The sequence below is a fragment of the Delphinapterus leucas genome, chromosome 6 (assembly GCF_059928025.1).
Source record: "Delphinapterus leucas isolate spDelLeu-1000000601 "Yukka" chromosome 6, BTC_Dleu_Yukka2, whole genome shotgun sequence".
Taxonomy (NCBI): Eukaryota; Metazoa; Chordata; class Mammalia; order Artiodactyla; family Monodontidae; genus Delphinapterus; species Delphinapterus leucas.
In genome coordinates this window covers 35,189,262-35,210,265 of record NC_143134.1, presented here as the reverse complement: position 1 = coordinate 35,210,265, position 21,004 = coordinate 35,189,262, and the positions used below count along the sequence as shown (strand labels likewise).

At 53.9% G+C, this 21,004-nt stretch overlaps 1 protein-coding gene across 3 annotated transcripts in view; it reads right to left on the bottom strand.

Moving 5' to 3' along the window:
• Positions 1-3,421, bottom strand: part of SUSD3 (sushi domain containing 3) — a 28,051-nt gene extending 24,630 nt beyond the window's left edge. For 2 of the 3 annotated variants that reach the window (XM_022564545.2, XM_022564551.3), the window contains exon 1: positions 3,075-3,186. In XM_022564545.2, the coding sequence (XP_022420253.1) occupies positions 3,075-3,162 (88 nt within the window). In that variant the 5' untranslated portion in view covers positions 3,163-3,186. Of the gene's footprint in view, positions 1-1,947; positions 1,989-2,203; positions 2,222-3,074 lie in introns of all 3 variants that reach the window. The other variant, XM_089912977.1, reaches the window with a different exon arrangement.
• Between the last annotated feature and the right edge of the window lie 17,583 nt (positions 3,422-21,004).

The following is a 21,004-nucleotide window of genomic DNA, read 5'->3' as shown; positions in this document are numbered from 1 at the left end:
ATAGGCTCACTGGACAGTAGAGAGGCAGACCTGCCCATCAGGTGTTCGCCCGACACTCCCAGCTCACTCCCCAGCCCCAGGCAATGCTCTCTCCCACCTCTAACACACAGGGGGTGCATGGCCTGACCTAGACAGCCTGTCCTCCCAGCCCATGCCTCCCCCAGCCTGCCTGGCCAGTGCGGGTGAGAACAATCCTTGCTTGTTAATCTTTTATCTGGAACCTTGGACCACAGGACCATCCCTCCCATCCTCCTTTCTGGAGCCAACATGGCCCCCAAACCCTGACCTCACCCGCTGAGACCAGGTAAATAAGTTACCTTTTATGCTGGCTGTGACTGTGGACAATAGGTACAGTGGGGAGATGGGGGGAAGCAGGCCACTGGACCAGCCCACTATGGACCTGGGTCCCTGTGGGACTAGAAAGTCGCTTCTGAGTCTCAGTTCTGAGTCTCAGTTTCCCCAAGTGGAAAGAGGAATCCTCAGGAGGAATTTCTCAAAGAGAAATTAAAGAGTGACGTGTACAGAGGTACTCTATGGAGAGTGGGACCCCCCAAGACCGCAGCAGTGGGGACAGCCACATGCAGAAGGCCCATGCCCAGGTCGTGTGTCCTGAGGCAGGTGCAGGGTTCAGAGCTACTGCAAGCCTGGCCCTTGGCTATGGTCCAGACTCGGGTCTCCCAGGCACTTCCCTAACAGCAGGTCAGCTCACACACCCAGAATATATATTCTCCTCCAGAACATAACCAGGTAAATTCCAAACCAGGAAGAGCGCACTTCCCCATTCCCCCCACATCTCTCAGGGGAGAACATCGAGGCTCCAAGGAGCCTCGTTCATCCAGCAGCTCTGCCTGTACCATGGTGGGAGGCCAGAGCTGGGCCTTAGGGGCACATAAGCCACATTTAGATTCCCACCTACACCCTCTGGACTTTGGTCTCCTCCATGAAATGGGCCCAGGGCTGGCCCAGTGGCTGGGCGGCAGGAGTGAAGCGAAGAGGCTGTCCACAGAGCACGTCCTCACCCCCCCAGCAGTCCTCCTGCTGCCCCCTTTCAGGGGCATGGGGGAGGGTCACCTCTGGCCACTGGTCTTCCTCTGGCAGGGCCGTGTTCCTGGACAATCTCCTCCATCAGGGAGTGCTGGAGCTGCCCTGGCAACAGGGCCAGGGGCCTAAGGGCAGTGGGAGGGTGGCCTCCCAGTCAGCCATTCAGAGCAAGGCCATAAAGATTTAAGGCCTTGCTCTGAGCCGGCCTTCCCCCACCTGCCTCTCCCCGGTCATTGCACATGGGAGATGAGGGGAGAATCCTAGGACTCTGTGTCTGACTGGACTCTCATACCTCCTCTAGGAAAAGCAGAATAATGTGCCCATTTTACAGACTGCAGGAAAAACACCCATCCCATTGCTGTGCCAAACTGTCTCTAAAGACCCCCACACCCATCACTTCACTGCCCCACAAGGAGAGGTGGGTGCACATTTCAGAGCCCAAGAGACTGGGGCCATGGGGCAGAGGAGTGGATGAGTCAGCATTACCTTGGAGCAGAACCATGCAAGGGTGGGTGCACTGGGCCCTCCCTGGCTCCCCCTGGCCTGTCCACAAGCCTGGGGCAGGTATACAGGGCCCGCCGCTTAGCACATGGAGAAACTGAGGCACAGAGATAAAGAGACGCACCGCAGGTCATTGTGTGTGTGTGGGTCCAACCCTAAATTCCTGGGAAGGACTCACAGGCTGGGACCCACAGGGCTCACATCTGGGAGGAGGCTGAACAGCAGCAGGTCAGAAGTAGGGCTGGGGCCAGGCTTGGCAGGCCAGAGGGCAGGAACTGGATTCTGAGACCCTCTTTCCCCCAGGAGAGTCCTCTGCAAACAGCCTTTTGTAAGTAGTCAGGGCCTCCCCTTCCCTGTCCTTGGCTGACCTTGGGCAAGTCCCTCCACCTCACAGTGGACACTCACCTCCCCAGGCAGTGCTGTACAACTTGCACACACATTGTCCTCTTCACACACGGGGCAAAACACCAAATTCAGGATTGGGCATCAGGCTGCCCAAGGGAGTCAAAGAAAATAAACCGACCCCACCACACCAGGGGCAGTATCAGGTCTTAGCTTCCACACCACCAAGCCACATGCCTCTGCTTTGTGACTTACTTCCCTGGGCCTGTTTCCCCATCTGAGGGGAAGCCAGCATTCCCCCCAAGGTGGCAGGTGTCACTGTTTTAAGCATGACTGGCTGCATCCCGGGTGTGCATGTGTGTGTGTGTGTGTGTGTGTGTGTGTGTGTGTGTGTGAGACCTGTGCCAGCCTGCTCTTTCAGGCCCAGCTTCCACTTGTGCAATTCAGCGCCTGGCCTGGGGCACAGGTGTGCAAAGACCCTGAGGTTTAAGGGGGAGCGGGCAGTGTGCCCTAAAGTGAGCCTCCAGGAACATCTGCGGCACAAGGTCCGGCTTTATCTTTGTTTCTAAAAGGGTTAGATTTTAGACGCATTCATGGAGCAAGGCCGACATTCGAATCCGGGGCTTCAGCTACAATCCCCCTATCCGAGCAAGGCAGGAAGGTGAACCCCCTACAAAACAATCTCGAAATCAAACACTGAAGATAACAGCCAGCCCACCCCTCCTTCCGAAGACCCCGTAGCCTCACTGCAGGCTCGGCTGCAGCGGGACCTTGAGCAGTCACTCCCCTCTCCCAGGTTCAGTTTCCCCGCCTGTGAAGTGGGGCTGGGGAGCTAGCTGAGGATCCAGAACACCTCCCTAGGTGAGGCCAGTTTCGATTTCCCCACGTCCGTCACACCGACATCCCCCGCACTGAGGCGGCCCCCATTGGGAAAAGGCGCGCACCTGGGTTGGCGGGCAGCTGGACTCCGCCGCCTGGTTTCTGGCCGCTTGCCGCTGGGCTTCGGCTCCGCTGGGGCGCCTGCTGGGCGGACTGAGAGCGTCGGGGAGGTTTGTCCTCCGACTGTGCGCCTCACCGCGGCAGTGCCGCACCCACCGCCCCCGCGCAGGGCTGTGCCCCGCGCGCCTCAGCTTCCCCGTCTGAGAAATGGGCGCAGAGCCCCGCTCGAGGTCTGCGGCCTCGGCCCTCACCTGTGCAGTTTCCCGGGGCGGGCGTGGCGTCCCCCATGCGCCCCCCAGGCCTCGCCCTGCGGCTGAGGGTCGTAGCCTCCTCGCGCATCCCTGCGCGCTCCGCGGCGTTCGGCCAGACTGCCGCGCAGGGGCCAGCGGGGGCGGGGCCGCCCGGTCACGCCCATCCAGGGTTGAGGGCGGGGCCGACCCCGCAGGAACCCAAATCCCCGAGGGGCTAAGCCAGCAGAGCGGGAAGTCTCGCTCCAGGGCTTTGCGTAGGTGTTGACATCTGCCCCTGCGCCTCCGACCACCAGGGCCCCCCACAGACCAGGTGTTCTCGGTGAGTAGCACATGTGAACCCCATCTGCGTCACTGTGGGTCAGGCCCTCTGCGGTGGGTGTCGATATTGTAGGTCCTAGTGAGGGACCCCCGAGTCGTGGGGGTCAGGATTCAGACCTCCAGGGTCTGGCCCTGGCCTTACACACTCGGGGGGCCTGCCCTCTCCTTGCTCCTCCTACCCAGCTCCCTCTGAAGGGGCCCCTGGCTAGGCTCAGAGCTGCGGCCCGCCCCTTCCTCTCCCTAGGACCCCACCCAGCCCAGGCGCAGCACCCCGCCCAGGCCCAGGCAACCACTGAGGGAGCTCTAAGACAATAGACGCCCCCCCTCTGCCCCCCTCCCCGGCCAGGGCAGCTCCTGATCAGGTGACCAGCCAGGTAGAGCTGAGGGAATGTAAGTGGAGGATTCCTGGGTCTATCTTCGTTTGCAATCCTAGTCTAATAATGGATCCTTATGTCTGTCTTGGTCTACACTATCTATTCTAATGGTGGATCCCTGGATCTCCACTACCTAGTGTAATGGAGACTCCCTGGGTCTGTCTTGGTCTGCACTTCTAGATTAATGGTGGATCGCTGAGTTTATCCACCATTAGACTAGGTAGTGGTGACCAAGATAGACATATGGCTCCATCATTAGACTAGGAGTGCAGACCAAGATAAATCCAGGGATCCATCCTCATAATAGGTAGTGGAGAACAAGAGAGACACATGGATCCAACATCTGAGTACAGACCAAGATAGATACAGGGATCCTCCATTAGACTAGGTAGTGGAGACCATGATAGATCCAGGGGTGCACCATTAGCATAGGTAGACCCAGGGATCCTCCATTACTAAGTAGTGGAGACCAATATAGACACAGGGATCCACCATTAGATTAGGAGTGCAGGCTAAGATAGATCCAGGAATGCATCATTCGACTAGGAATGGAGACCAAGGTAGACCCTGGGACCCTCCATTAGACTAGGTAGTAGAGACCAAGATAGATCCAGGGATCCAACAATGGACTAAATAGTGGAGACCAACCTAGGCACAAGGATCCACTATTAGACTAGGAGTGCAAACCAAGATAGACCCAGGGATCAAACATTAGACTAGGAGTGAATACCAAGATAAATCCAGGGATCCACCGTTAGGCAGTTAGTGACAGAGAGAACAACTGACGCAAGGCCTTGAGATCTTAATTCTTTGGAAGCTTGAGGTATAGCCAGAAGTCCAGTGTGGTCACCCCTGCAAGTCTGTGAGGTGGCCCAGCTGGACAGGCCTGGCTCTGGAGTGCCTGGCAGGTGGCAGCGAAGAGGTAGGTGTCTTGTGGGACAATAGAGCAGGGTTCCAGCAGGCCAGCCCCTCCCCACCTTTGCTTTCGTAGCCTGGTAGAAGCTGATGTTCAGTGCGATACATAAGGGCCCTGCCCTTTCCTGGGTCAGAGTTGTTTCAACCCATAATATCTAATTCCCACTTCAGACTTGTGGGTCACACATAATGACTTTCTTCATTTCCCTTGATGTGAACCAAGCATGTATGTCCCATCTGCCACATCAGGAAGCCAGGTGGATCCACAGGGCCCACTGTGATCTGACCCCTTCAGACCACACTCAGGGACATGGGACCCCAGAATTCCCTACCACATGGCCCCGTGCCTACCTCTGGGGTCTTGTGACCTTCTCATTGGTTCTGGTCTTTTGTGCACACCACTGTACCCAGGACAGCTGCCTGTATAGGTGCATGAGCAGGGCTGGGAGGGGAGGTCTGGTGTCGCCCTTGAAACTACAGGATAGAGCTGGTGGAAGCTTCCTGCGGGCTGCCTACAATACCACACGCTGGCCCAGGCCTGGTATGTGTATGCGTCCTGGGGCTGCTGTAACGAGGTACCACAGACTGGTACTTTAGGACTACAAAAATGTGTAATCTCAGGGTTCTGGAGGTCAGAAGTCTGAGACCAAGGTGCTAGCAGGGCTATGCTGCCCCTGAAGGCACTAGAAAGGGTCTTCTCCATGCCTCTCCCCAGCCTCTGATAGTTTCTTGGCTTGTGGCAGCATCATTTCAATTTTCATACAGCTGTTTTGTCCCTTTGTGCATATCTGTCTCTGTGTCCAAATTTCCCCCTTTTATAGGAATGCCAGTCCTATTGGAATAGGGCCACCCTAATGACCTCACTTTAACTTGATTGCCTCTATAAAGACCCTATTTCAAAATAAGGTCATGTTCTGAGGTACTGGGGGTTAGGACTTAATCACTTGAATTTTGGGGAGGACACATTTCAGCCCATAACAGTCTATAACATAACAAGAATGAGACAACATGTTTTCTTGGCCATCTGTGGCATGGTTACACGTTCTGGGTATTCAAGCATGGGGCGCTGGCCTCCGTTTGTACCATTAGGGAACTGGTGGTGGCCTGAGACTTCTGTCACATGCTACAGGAAACTCTACACCTCGTTATGCCTCAGAACACCCACTTGTGTCAAAGACATCTTCAGAAGCAGTGGGAGGCACTGGGTTTGGTTCTGGAGGTGGAACCTCAGTCAGTATGAACCTTGATCTGGACCACCCCATCTACCTTTTCTAGGGCTTCTTGGAATAGCGTGCTCCTGGAGAGCACCAGAAACACCTACCATGGGTAGGGAGGGAAACTGAGGCCGGGGAGGCGAAGGCACTAGTCTACCACAGACTCAGACCGCTTGGGCCACCACCTCGCCCCCCATCCATGTCAGGGATCGCGGTTCTGACAAGCATCCTGTACCTGAGCGTTAGTATTCTCACCTGAGGGTAGAAAAGATCCTGCCACCCTCCCAAGGTGAGGGAGACTGTGACATGGTCAAGGATGGAGCATCCCCTGAAAGCTGGGTTACACAGGCCCTGCCAGTGTTTGGACTTGCTGCCATCCCTATCTGCCCCCCAGCTCTCCAAGTCCTGGCCCAGACTGGGAGCAGTGCCTGTGCTATGCCAGGCTGGTGTCTCCTGGCCCTCAGGCCTTGGCCACCTACTCAAGGGAGCCCTCCCTAATGCCCTTCCTGGACAAAGCCGTTCCATGCTGCATGACCTCAGGCCTGTGAAGCAGACAGGACATATGGCTCCCTGGTGGAGGCAATGGCGAAGAGGCAAGAAGAACTAGCAGAGACACTTGAGGAACTGACCGAAGCCTTGGCCTCTCTGCATTTGGGGGTCCAGCCCCTACCCCATTACCTCTTCCGCATCTGCGTTGGTATCTGGGAGCACAAACAAACCTTTGTTGAATAAATGAACTGGCAGGAAGGAACCAGGGAGGTTCGTGAAGGGGGAGGGGTCTGGAAGCTCTAGGTCTTGGTGTTCTGCTCTATAAAATGGGCTTACACACATGCTACCAGAGACTTTGAGGGGATGATGAAGATCTGGCTTGGGGGTCTCCTCTTCCCTCAAGGCTTAGCCTGTCCCAGAGAGCCTTCCTCAACTTGATTGTCCTGACACAGCATCCACAGGCCATGGTGGCGGGGTGTGGGGGGAGGCGTTGGTCATTGGTGTGTTTCCCTCAAATTGGATAATCACTTTAGAAATGTAAAATGCCTTTTGTTTTTCTTTAAATGTTCTTCATTTTTTCCACCACTCAATATAAAAATAAGATTTTTATCCTAAAAACCTCTCATAAAGGACCAAATCCAGAAAATTCCATCCCAAAACAAGAGTCAGGGAAGCAGGGTGGTCTCGTGGGCTTTGCCTCTTTTTTAAAAAAGTTATGTTTTTAAATTAAGAGCGATTATTTTAAAAAGTAATCTAAACTTGTAGCTCCAACGAGCTGGGTATTTGGGGAGGGAATTTTCCCCAAAATATTTTCTGCCAGGCTGTTTGGCATCCTCCACACACACTAGTCCTCTGGCTGCTCCACAGGAAAGCAAGAGCTGGTCCTCTTCTGTAGGGAACCCTTGGCTGGAAACCCACTCCCCACCAGGGCCCAGGCTCTGACCACTGGGATGTCCTCCCTGGCCCTAGGTCTGTACAAGTGAGGCTTTCCTTGGCTTTCAGGAGGGAGACAGGTGAATCACCCTAGGTGACATCAAGCCACCACCCACAGGTTCACAGTGATGGCTTGGAGACATGTAGCAAGGAAGCTGGAAGGAGGCAGGCCTATGGGCTATACGCTTTCCTAGGGGGGCAAAAGCAGGTGATGGATTCACAGAACAGATAGGACCAGGCCCTCCTGAATGCCAGGCCTGCTCAGCAGCCAGGACACAGGGGGCACAGGAGGGACAAAGGCTGATGGGCTGCTTCCAGGGCTCCTCCTCCACCTCTGGGCAGCCAGACTATGGGTCAGTTTTTCCTGCCTCTTGACTCTTCTCTGAGTTGTCTGAATTGTTTACAATAAGCATGAATCTGTTCCCTCACCAGAAATCAGGAAACTCATAAAGATTTTAAGGGTGGGATACATGTAAATGATAACACACATTCACAGGACAGTTCTGAATTCTACCTGTCAGAAAAGATATGGACTGGCCCCTCATTAGCAGATGGGGAAGCTGAGACTCAGAGAAGTGGAACTGTCCTATCTAAGGCCATTTGCCAGCTAGGATGATGCCTCATGACTGAGGTCTGAGGGCTCACGCATAATGATAGGGTTTGGCTGTGCCCCCGCCCCTGCCGGGTGGGGGCAGGGGTATGTTTTCACAGCCAGAAATTTTCCTAGGTAAGCCTGGGGTAAGAACTACATAGGTGGGTCCAGGGCAATCCAGAGGCTTAGTGGTTATGAGCCAGTTAAGCTTCTTTGATGCCATGCACCTGCGCAGCCAGCTTGGAGGGAGCCTGAGTCCTCAGTCACAGAAGTATGAGAGCCTGCCTCCCCCTGCCTAACACAGACCCTGTGGCCTCTTGGCCCTCATCAGCCCCTCAGGCTCAGGGCATTTTAGCTACTTCTGCAGCCTGCTGGTTGACTTTGGGTAAGCCCTGCCCCCTCTCTGGGCTCCTGTCTCCTCCCCACCTCCTCCCAAGCCACACCTGCCGAGGCTATGGCTCAAGGGCACCTCAGAGACCCAGGCTTGCGGCCTGGCACATGCCTTGTGGGAAGGCATTCCCTGGGCCTCCTAGGGGGTGGTGTCTCACAAGGTCTGGAAGGCTGGCCAAGGCCATCCGCATGGACAGATTGGAGAGACCTGGCCTGGGACAGGTGCTTGGAGGGCTCCCATTTCACAGATGGGGAGTCTGAGGCCTGGGGAAAGGGTCTGTCCCTAGCAACACAGCTCATCCCCAAGGCCCAGCCTCTGGGGCCTGACATTCTGGCTCTCTGTGCCTCTCAGTTTTCCCAAGATGGGCATGTTAGCACTCCTCATACCAGGGTCAAAGGAAGGATGAGATGTACAGTGCAAGTCCAAGTATGTGAGCCCCATAGTCAGGGCTAGTAGGAGGGTCAGGACAGCAGAGAGCAGGAAGGGGCTCCTCTGAGTCCTACAGGCTGTATACCTGCTCTCACCTCCTCACTCCCTGTGCTGACAGCTGTGCTTTTCCAGTAATCATCAGGAGCGCTTTGCTGTCCCCATTTTACAGGTGAGAAACTGAGGCTCAGGCCTGTGAGTCACACATTTGCTAAGTAGCTGCTTTAGTCAGCTGCAAAGGATAGAAACCCAGTGTCAACCCAGAGGAGATGGCTGCTGGCAGCTTCAGAGTTCAGAGGGAAGTCCTTGAAGCTCAGGATCCCAGAACAGGGGAGCAACTGTTTCAGCATCCCAACACCTCATCCCAGAGATGCACTGGACCATGGGTTCATCCCTGGACCAATCGCTGTGCCAGGCAGAGGCACTCGATGAGCCAGGGTTCCAGGAACCTGTGGCTGCATAACCACAGATACTGTTTACAACAGCAACAGTCATTTCTGCTCATGAATCTGCAGTCCAGGCAGGGCTCAGCACCTTGGCTCTGATCCACGGTGAGACTCCACTGGAAAGGCATCCCAGAGCATTGGCACCTCTCCACAGGGCTGCTATAGCTTCCTCATGGCATGGTGCTGTCTTCTAGGAGCAAGCATTCCTTAAGACAGGGAGTGGAAACTGCCTGTTTATCCAGGCCTTGGCCTGGAATGTCACTTCTAGCGGATTCTATTCATCAAGCAGCCATGGAGCTCAGGTTCAACGAGTAGAGACAGACCTCACCTTTCATAGGGAGGGTCCTCAGCAAATTTGAGGGCCACAAGCACTAGGCCAGACTCTTCTTGGGTGTCTGATGTGCACCTGCACACTAGCAGGCCATGCCAAATTAGAGAGCTTAGATCAGATTCAGACCCCAAAAGCAGGTGTGACCTTACTGAGTTCTGATAAAACATGCACAAGCAGATGCAAACACAGGAGGACTGGAGGACACTAGTGCATGGTGTTAAGTGCTGACAGGGGATACAAGTAATGTCTGTGTTTTTGATGATTGTCCACATTTTCTGAACTGTTCAGAGGAATGTACACTCTATTCGTCTGGCCTTGGGCTGTAACGATGCTATCTGAGGGCAGGCGGGCAGAGCTTATAACCAGAGACAAGGTCATCTCTCACGTACCCACGTGTGGAGTCCTGATTATTGTGCCCAGGAGTCTTCCTTCGCATCAAGACCCAGCTCAGCCCAGGTGGTTCCAAGCTCATGTAGATCTTGGATATCGCTGTACTCTTTTCTCCCCTGTCCTCTGTACCCCCATGGTCCCGGTCCTCCTGGAGACCACCTTGTTCTCAGCTCCTTTGAGAGGCTCAAGGAGGGCCAGGGGAGGCCAAGGCTAGCCCATCTGGTGAAGGCCAAGACGCTGAGGGTGCTGCACGGGCTGGATCTCTTTGTATCTCTGCGCTCACTGGGGCCCCTGTGCAGCAGACAATCTGTCAACTGAACACTGTGACCCTCTGTGGGGAACATGCCCCTTCAGCCTTCAGAGGACTGTGAGTGCAGAGGTCCTGCCTTCCCTTGCTTTAAGAGATGGCCACCACCTCTTAAAACCAGACTCAAAAGGTGATTAGGTTAAAAGGTCCCTGCCCAGCTCTTCCTTGACTCCCTCTCTTATTCCATCCAGTCATCAAATACCTGCTCCTGCCTGGCTCTGTGCCCCATGCTGCTGACCTCTGTGATCTCTTGGGTCCACAGGGCCCAGGAATAAAGCCCTCAGTTAAGCTGACTTTCCTTGCAGTCTACCCAGCCCTGTGGCTCTCCTCGTGCTTCCACAATTCACTCAGGTGCCACTGCTTCCAGGAAGGACTCCTTGCCTACCCAGGCTGGCTTGAGGCAGACCATAGGCTTGCGACTCCTTCTCTCCCACCCAATAGAGAGATTGTACCTGGAGTGCAGGAACCACACCTGGTTCATCTCCTTGGCCCCAGAGCCCAGCACAGGCTAAGCACAGGGCAGGTGTCACTAACTGTTTGAGGAATCTGAGAACGAGAGATGGCCCAGGTAGAAAATGTTGGTGACACCTTGGGCAAACTCCTGCTGTTCCTTTCTCTCCACTCACCAAATTGAGCTGTGGATCAGATTGTGGAATTTGGCATCAGTGACCTTAAGCTCAAACCCTGGCACTGCTGTGGTGACTTTGGGCAGGTCGTCTGTGACAGATGCTGCCTGTGCCCACCATGTCTCCTCTGCTAAGCTCACTCAGGGCCCTAGGCCCAACTCCCAGCTGCCTGAGTCTCCCTCTGGGGTCCTGTGTTAGTCATGTCTTTTATTTTCTATGTTCTGATGCTTTGACACAGGCCAGGCTGACCCTGGAGGGATGGCCTCCAAGTCCTAGAGAGAGTAAAGCAGTTGCCATGAGCACACCTTTCATATGCAAACCAACACATCCAGAGCTAACGTCACACTCCAGACCAGTGTCCACCCGCCCTAGTCACCCCAGGGCCAGGTACCAGACAGCTAGTCTCTGTGCCCTGGTCCACTAAAATGATTCAAACTGGCCAATCCTAAGCCTGCTCACGCTGCTCACTCGTTCCTTCCTATGGAAACCACAGTAAAGGCCCTCACCACATGTCCCCCTCTCCCTCTGCCTCCTGAGCAAACCTGGTGCTTCCCTGTGTGGCCCTACATGGTGCAGTGTGCTCCCAGCCCCCTGGCCCCTCAGGCAGGTTAGCTCTGAGGTGCTGGTTCTATACAGTGAGAAAGCCGGGCCCTGGGGCTCTCCTGTTGAACATAAACGGTCACAGAACATCAACATCAGACAAGATCACTCTGAGACAAAGAAACAATCAACTGTACCTATCCTGGGGATATAAGTGGCTGCTGCTTTGTTACCAACTGCCACTTGTGCTTCCCTTCATTCCTTATACTTTCTAATAAAACTTATTGATACGCAAACATAGAACAAACCCCACTTCCTAACAGCATCCGGTCCAGCTCTGCTTCTTTGAACCTCTTCAAAATTGCCTTACATGAGCCCAAACCCTACTCAAGTCCTCCCTAACACCATTGCACTGAGACGCCTTACGATTTCGCGTGGAAAGTGTTTCCCCTCACCTCATCATGGCAGGTCTAAACGATCCCGGCGTCATCCTGGGGTCTCTGCTGGGACAGGGTGAGTGGCACACAGGCTTCCCCTACAGCCAAACTTCAGTTGCCTCCAGACCTAAGTTGCTTGATACCACACTCTGTGTATCAGTGTCCTGGGGCCACTACAACAAAGTATCACAAATCAGGAAGCTTAAAACAACGAATGAATCCTTGGCCTTCCTTGGCTTGTAGCTGCACCACTGCAATTCCGCTTCCACCATCACATTTCTGTGTGTCCTTTCCCTCTTCTTTTTTTTTTTCTTTTTTTTATATTACACACTTTAAATATATGTAGTTTATTGTGCATTAATTATACACCAATAAATCAGTTAAATAAATCATTAAATTATTTTGCAATTTTCCTGCTTCTGTCTTGAAAAAATAATCTGGAAATATTATACCTCCAAAATAATAGAGAAATATTTAGCAAGTCTTTCCCTCTTCTTATAAGGACACCAGTGATTGGATTTAGGGACCACCCTAATGCAGTAGGACCTCATCTTAACTAATTACATCTGCAAAGACCTTCTGTCTTGGTCACATTCTGACATTCCAGGTCGACATGAATTTTGGTAGGGGACACTATTTAACCCATCATAATCTACCCTTTGACCCCCTCAAAAGTCACTTTGGTCCCACTTTCAAAATATATCCACCCCATCCCAACATCTCCCAAAGTCTTAACCCATTCCTAAAGGGAGAAAAAGGAAGGAACGAAGGAGTCACTGGTCCAAAGCAAGTCTGAAGCCCAGCATGCACATTCCAGTAGATTTCAAGGCCTGCAAATAACACTTTGTGGCTTGATGCTCTGTCCTTTGGGTGCAGGAAGGTGGCCCTGCTCTCTGGCGCTTTGGCAGCAGCTGCATCCCACCTTCTCTGGTCTCTGCCTCTGCATTCATGGCTCTGCCCTCCAAGCCATTCTTTCTTCACTTCATCTCTGGGCCTCTCAATCTAGATTGGCAGAGTTTCCACTAATGTAACAGTCTCAAAAGCCTTGTTGGTCTTCTGCATAATTCACAGGGAGCTACACCATCAGGTAAGAGGCTCCACAGATCTTTCCTGAATAGCCCCACCTCTCTTCCTGCATTCCGCTGGGATGGTGGAGTATACCCGCAAGTCACAGATTTAATCTCTTCAACACTAGGTTCTCCCACAACATCTTTGGTGCTGTCTTTAGACCACACTTTCTGAACAGTGAATTTCCTAATTTTAACAGCCTGAGGACTTCTCAAATCATCAAGTGCTGGTTCCTTTTGCTTAACAGTTCCATCTGCAATTTATATCTTTCCTCTCAGATTTTACTACAAGCAGCAAGGAGAAACCAGGCCATATCATTCATATTTTGCTTAGAAATTTCCTCAGCTAAATATCCAAGTTCATTGCTTACAATTTCTACTTTCCACTCACCACTAGAATACAATTCAGCCAAGTTTTTGCTGCTTTATGGCCTTTCCTCCGGTTTCCAATAATTGGCTCTTCATTTCCATCTGAGACCTCACCAGAAGCACCTTTCATGTTCATACTTAATACCAACATTATGTTCATGACCATACATGTATTCTCTGAGACAATAGACACTTTCTCTACATTCTCCTCACTTCTTTCTTTTCTTTTTTGGAGGTTCTTTTTTTTTTTTTTATTGAAGTATAGTTGATTTACAATGTTGCATTAGTTTCAGGTATACAGCAAAGTGATTCAATTATACATACGTATATATCTATTTTTTTCAGATTATTTTCCCTTATAGGTTACTACAAAATATTGAGTATAATTCCCTGTGCTGTATGGTAGGTCCTTTTTGTTTATCTATTTTATATATCGTAGTGTGTATATGTTAACCCCAAACTCCTCATTTATCCCTGTCTCCCACTTTCCCCTTTGGTAACCATAAATTTGTTTTCTATGTCTGTAGGTCTATTTCTGTTTTGTATATAGGTTCATTTGTATCATTTTTTTTAGATTCCACATATAAGCGTTAACATATGATATTTGTCTTTCTCTGTCTGACTTATTTCACTCAGTATGACAATCTCTAGGTCCATTCATGTTGCTGCAAATGGCATTATTTCGTTCTTTTTTATGGCTGACTAATATTCCATTGTGTGTGTGTGTGTGTGTGTGTGTGTGTGTAGATCACGTCTTCTTTATCCATTCGTCTGTCAATGGGCATTTAGGTTGCTTCCATGTCTTGGCTATTGTAAATAGTGCTGCGATGAACATTGAGGTGCATGTATCTTTTCAAATTATGGTTTTCTCCAGCTATATGCCCAGGAGTTCTCACTTCATTTTGACCTCTCTCTCCCCAGAATTGCCTTTATTGTCCATATTTCTACCAACAACCTCTTCAAGGAAATCTAGGCATTTTCTATCATGTGCCTCAAAACTCTTCCAGCATGTATACGTTACCCAATTCCACAGCCACATTTTTAGGTATCTGTTATAGAAGCATCTCCCTTCCTGGTACAAAATCTGTGTTAGTTTTCTAGAGCTGTTGTACAAATTTCCAAATTTAGTGGGTTAAAACAACAGAAGTTTATCCTTTCAAAGTTTTGGAGGCCAGGGCTCTGAAATCAAGATGTTGTCAGGGCTGTGCACCCTCTGGAAACTCTAGGAAAGGATCCTTCCATGCGTCTTCCAGCTGCTGGCCACTCTGGGTGAACTTTGGTGTTCCTTGGTTCATAGCTGCAGGATGCCCATCTCTGCCTCCATCATCACAAGGCCTTCCCTGTGTGTCCCCTCCTCTTCTTATAAGGACACCAGTCATAGGACTTAGAGCCCACTCTATTCTCATCTTAACTAACTACATCTGCAAAGAACTTATTTGCAAATAAAATCACAGTCTGAGGGTCCAAGTGGACATAGATTTAGGGTGGGGGATACCATTCAACCCAGGAAGCCAACTTGTGTGGGCTTTCTTCCCTTCTCTGCCTTATTCTCCATCCCCCTACTATTCTTCCTGTGTTGCCTCCCAAATAAACTCCTTGCATTCAATCTGTGTAGCAGGATCTGCTGCTGGGAGAAAACTACCGAAGACACAGGCCCCCTGCTGTGAGCCAATGGGGACCCACCTAAGACATGCCTGCCCCCACCCTGTGACCTACTGGCAACCCATTTAAGACATAACTCCTGGTGCTGAGCTACAATGTCCCCCTCTGTGAGTGGAGTGAAGATAATGGCCCTTTCCTTTGAGGTTTCGGGAGCACAGAGGAGAGAATGCTGTAGGGCTCTGGGTTTAGGACCACACACAGGGAATGGCCACTCCCTACTTCTGGGAAGTGGGGTGCTTTGGGAATGACCCCAATATTTTTCCTTGCAGTGGATGGGCTACTCTTTTGTCAGTTTTCCAGTGCCCCTAGGGGGCAGATGTCGTTCTGGGGGGCTATAATGTGCTTTCTGAGTTCTGATAGAGCACAAGGAAGTGGAGCTCCCTCTCCAAGATGGAGATTCATGGGATGGTGGCATGTGCATTTTGAAGTGCTTAGGACCAGGCTCCCGGGGCAAGCCTGGCCCTGGCAGGAAATGGAAGATTTTTGTCCCTCTCAGGGATACTGCCAGCCTGGATTCTGCTGCGGAGAGAGGGTCAAGGCAGGACTTTTTGGAGGGTGCAGGCTGGTCCCTGCAGATGGGGTCTGGGGGGTGGGGCAGGGCCATAGAAGAAATCAGACTCCAAATGAACTGTATTCTCTCATGGCTGCTTCAGGTGAAGTCAGAGGTGGGTTTCTTCCTGCCTCTGTTCTCCCATCCTGGTTTGGGCTCCCCGGGAGGCCCTTCCATCCCATTCCAGGATGGCCCCCTCCACCCTCAAGCGGGGGACTATCTTAGGTCACGTGGCCATCTTGGACCAACCCCAGCAGAGGGAGCGGGAGAGCTGGTCAGTGAGCCTGTACCACAGGAGGGCTAGCTGGAATCCTTCCCCTGTAACCTTCACTTTCTAGGATCTTGGGGCCAGATGGCCCACCCAAGCCACCAGCTCTTCTCCTTGGCAGGAAATTCCCTAGGCACTACCTGGTATTTGCCATCCTGCTGGTCAGAGAGGACCAAGTCCAGTTTGGGGACAGCACAGAGGGGCCATCAGGAAGGTAAGACAAGGCTGAGAGAGCAATGTGGGAGTGCCACCATCCTCAGGGATCCCTGGTATGCTCCCATCAGTGTGGGGGGGGCCACTGAGGCCCAGCAGACAACGGCTTGAGCACACCTGGGCTTTGAGGGAAAGAAATCTGCAGGCTGCGAGATGGCGCGGGTGCCATGGGACAGTGGCTTCCTGGGGCTGCAAGGGCCTCCATCAGAGCTTTGCACCTGTGAGCACGGCACCAAGCCCAGAAATTTGTTGGGTCAGCAAGACCAGGCCTGGTGGGCCTTGTGGCCAGGAGGGCGGGGGAGGCCAGCTTTCTAGGACGGAATGTGCAGAATGTAGGGTGGGAACCTGGCTGCTCCCCATGGCCTGTCCTAGCCCCACTTACTTCTCTGGCCCTTTTTCTCTCTCAGTTTTCTCTTTTGTAAATGGGGGGCAGTGGTGGGTGTGGGAGGGTATATGACCAGGGAGCAGCCTGGCCTCTTGTCACAGCTGGTTGCCTTGGGACCATCTGGAGCTCCTCAGATCACTTGGAGGACTTAGGAATACCTGGAGCCCCCAGGGGACACCTGGAGCCTCACAAGGACCATCTGGAGCCCCTGGGGACCATCCGGGGCCCCCTGAGACAAACTGGAGACCCTAAAGAATCCCTGGGGCCCTCAGAAACACCTGGAACCCCTCAGGACCACCTGGAGCCTCCTAGGACCCCCGGAGTCCCTCAGGGACTGCCTGGGGCCCTCAAGACCACGTGGAACACCTTGTGACCACCTGGAGCCCTCTGGGACCACGAAGAGCCCCTTGGAGACCCCATGAGGAGGGGGAGGTGACTGAAAGGAATGGGCGGTGGGGGGTCCATAGTGCAGCCACCCTCTGTTGCCAGCTGGGCCTCCCAGAAGGATCATTCAGAGAGAGCTCATCTGTAGAAACATTGCAGTGGCTCTTGGGGAGGTGAGCCCACCCTCCTTCCTAGATGCCAAGCACCTGGACTAGCTGCTCACAGGGGCTTGGATTCTAGGGCCCTGTCAGACCCCAGGAGGTGGGGAGGCCCTTTGAGCATCTGGGGGATGAGGGCTAGAGCCCCCCAAGGCCTGGGCTCTGAGGCTTAGGGTAAGCAGGGACTTCAGGTGCTGATCCTGCCACTTCCATGTGCACAGTGGTCCGCTGTCCCCTTGGAGGGTGGTGAGGGATGCGCACAGGTGTACGGCGGACCCACCTGGGTCCAAATGCCCCTCTGCTGATTTCCTGGGGCATGGCAGCCCCTTTGGGTCTTGTGTGCTGGTTTCTGCAATGGGACCAGACATCTGAGGAGGAATTGGCTGTATGTCCTGGAGACCTGGGGACCTCAGCGGAGGCAGGAGAGCACTGGGCCTTTATGATCTCAGGCAGCCTCTGTCTCTCTCTGAGCCTCGATTTCCCCATCTGTTAAAAGAGGACTCCAGACCCAAAGTGCTCTGGGGCTGCATGGCAAGAACAAAGTCTCTGAGCTCTCACCCAAGCTGTTGGCAAATATTAACTGAGCACATACTCTGTGCCAGGCACTATTGTAGGTGTTTCATTCTGCTCTCAGAACTTCTGTTCTAGATGAGGAGACAGAGGTTAAACAAGAGAGCAAATACCCCAACAAAAAGTAGAAAGCCTGGGGCAAGGGCTGTTTGTTGAGGTTCACGGAGCAGACTCTTGCAAAGTCCTGCAGGAAGAAACCCCAGGCAGACAGAACAGCATGTGCAAAGTCCCTGAGATGGGAAGGAGACTGGTGTGTTCTGAAGGTCCAGTGGCTGGAGCCTGGTGACCTGGGGTGGGAAAGGAGCAGTGCGGGGGCGCCGGACAGGAGAAAATGAGGCTGGAAATGTGACAGGGCCAGAGGCTACAGGGCCTGAGTCCAACCCCTGAGTCCCAGAAATCCAAGTGGCCGGCACACAGGAGGTATGCCAGCAGTGCCTGCTGCATGAAGAAATGGACAAAGAGTGAATGAGTGACTCCTGGCTGGGTCCCTAACTCACTGTGTGACCTTGGGCAAGTGTATTTCCCCCTCCCTGGGGCTTAGTTTCACTGCTACTAAGACACCCTGAGTTGTCATTATTTTCAGCGAATGGCTGGGCTGGGTGCCTGGCTGCAGCAGGCCCTTGTGTATGTTGGCTCCTTCCTCTTCCCAGGACTGTGAGGGACACGGCCAGCATCCCCCCTGGGCCTAGTGGGGAATGTGTGTTCCCCAGGCTGAAGAGGAGCAGCTCCCGGGGGCACAGAAGACCCTCAGCTCAGGCCTTTGACTCCTGTGACAGTTGGGTACTTCAGACCCTTTTCCTGCCCCGTCTGGCATTCTTTAGGACCCCAGAGGCCCCAGGGCCCACCTCCTGCTCCGCCCACTGGCCTCCCTTCTCCCTCTGTCCAGGGGATGGCCTCCTGTCCTGCAGGGTTGGGGGCTGGACTTGGGGAGGAGGAGGAGGAGGGACAGAAAAGGAAGGTCAGTGGAGAGGCTGAAAGCCAGTGTGCGTCCAGCCTCCACCCTCTGTGGGTGGGCAGTGCAGACTGCCCAGGCCTCAGGCTATGGGAGCAAGATGAAGGTGGACAGAGGTGGGCAGTGTGCAGGTAGGAAGAAGCCCAGGCCCAAGGGTCACCCAAACACATGGTGTGGAGACTCCAGGCAGGCAGCCTGCTTCTCAAGTCCTTACTGGGGCATCCAGAGGGCCAGGCCAGATGCCCCAGCCGGAAGGGTCCCTGGGGACAGACCTGCCTTCTGGGGCCATGCACCGGCCACCCACCCCATGACTTCAGACTCCACAATAGTTATTAACATTTATCAGGATATTTCACAAGAACACCTGAGTTTCTTTCATCTCCTGAAAAGCTGGAAGCTCTGGCCACTCAAGTCCATACCTGCGTGGGGACAGCTGGCAGAGGCTCCCCTATATCACCATGCCTGCTGGCCTCCAGCATGCCTGTCATGGGGGTCTGTGTTGAGACTTGCTGGAGACACCAGGCCCTGTCTCCAGCTCTGCCCTGGTTGCCCCCATCGCGGCCAACTGGATCTGTTAAGACCCCCAAGCCTGCCCCGTGGCTCTTGCCTCCTGGAGCATCACCAAATGAGACTCCGTGGAGACCCCACGACCAGGCCTTGTCTCCCCCATGCTCCCTCTGCTCCTCGCTGTGTGTCACTGGCTCCTCCAGGCCTTGGTGGTCCTGCACTCAACTTAGGCACCCTTCCTGCAACCCCTCCCCCAGGGTGTCCTGGCTGGGAGTGGGGCTCCTAGGGACCTCCTGCCACACCCCCTGCCATGCCCACTCCCCTTCTGTTCCTCCCCTGTGGCTGCACATCTTCTCAATGTCTCAGTGGGAATAGCCACTCCAAACAGAGGGATTCCTTTCCTCTGTGTTCTCAGGGCCCAGCACTGTCCAAAATGGACAGCGAGGACATTTTTCCGGGTCCTGCTGCAGCCACAGCCTTTGGGACGCCTCCTGCTTTCACCCTTGTAGCTGGCCCCAGGACATATGGACCGTGATGGAATATAATGTCCTGGTGTACCCCGAGCTGCTAGGGACAGAATGCCCACCTTACCAGCCTTCCGATGTGCTGACTGAGGACAGGACCCTCCTGAAATTACTGTGGAAGCTTGCATGCCGGGCCCCCCAGGCTGTTGGCTGGGAGAGGATAAGGCTCAGGTCTGCCCTGGGGCACAGAGAGCTCACTGGGAACTGGCCACGGGGACCCTGGGCGGGAACCCACAGTGGGGGCCGCGGGTGAGGACCCTGGATGAGGGGCCCAGTCTTGCCCCCTCAGACCCCAGCAGAGTGGCACCATGTCCAGCAGGTCAATTCCAGCTGCCCACTTGGTCTGGAGCTGTGGGACTCTTGGGGGCATCCTTTCTGTGACTGTTTCCTCAACTGTCAAGTGGGAACATCCTGGGGTTTAGGTGAGACTGGAGTATTACAGAGTTGACCCTGAGAAGGAGCCCCACTAGGCCCACGCTCAGTCAGTGCATGAGGCAGAAGGAGCCCCACTGAGCCCCACGCTCAGTCAGTGCATGAGGCAGAGAGCAGAGCTCCGAGGGAGAAGGGGCAGGCCCAGCGGGAAGAGGCCGGCTGGGCTCCAGGTCCCTTCAATGCCTCTGACACCTGCTGTCCCTGCCTTGGCTCCATGGGCAGGGACTTTGCTGTATTTCCTTGAGTAAGAGCACGGTTGGAAGGGCCTGGCCTCCCCTTCCCAGTGGGCAAGTTGCTGGTATCAAGCAGCTTCAGAACACCCACTGCAGGGTGGTGAGCTCTCACAGATGCAGGATTGAGGCCCAGGTATGCAGCAGGTATACAGCTGCAGCAGCATCCAAGCATAGCAGGGTGGGTATGTGGGGGACAGCGCTGACTCATGCCTAAGCTCACCTGTGCCCTGCCCACCTCACCTGGGTCTCTACTTTACCCGTGTCCTGTCCTACCTCACCTGGACCCTGACCACCTCACCTGGGCCCTGCCCACTTCACCTGGGTCCCAACTCACCTGTGCCCTGAGCACCTCACCTGTGCCCTGTCACTCCTTGCCTGGGCCCCACCCCTGCCTCACCCATGACCAGTCATCCATTTCTGGTTCCCACAATGACCCTCTCAGCCCACAGGTATGTGCCCTGCAAGTCTGCCCATGGCTGGGCAGTGACAGGCATCCCTTCAGGGTGCCTTGCGGATGTTAGAGGGATGGGGGTCCCAAGGGACTGGACACCCCTCAGTCATCAGTTCCTAGGTCCCTCTGCTCTCCCTCAAGGCCCTCGGGGCTCTGGTGCAAATAGACCTTCCTGACATCTTTGTGAGTAGCCAGCACTCCCACGATCCCGTATCTAAGTCTGGCTCCACTTGCTACAGGGGCAAATGGCCCTGTCTACCTCACTAGCATGACCAGGGACACAGAGCAGGTCTCCAGGCATGGCACCCTGTCTAATGCCGCTACATCCTGGGGCACCCACAGGGGTGTTACTTGCACCCTGCAGGCCTGGATTGGGGTCCAGGGCATCATGACCGGCTGTGCCCATCTGTTACCCTCATTCTCCAGCCAACCAGGCCCACTGTGGGGAGACCCTGCCCCAAGGCTGCGTCCACCTG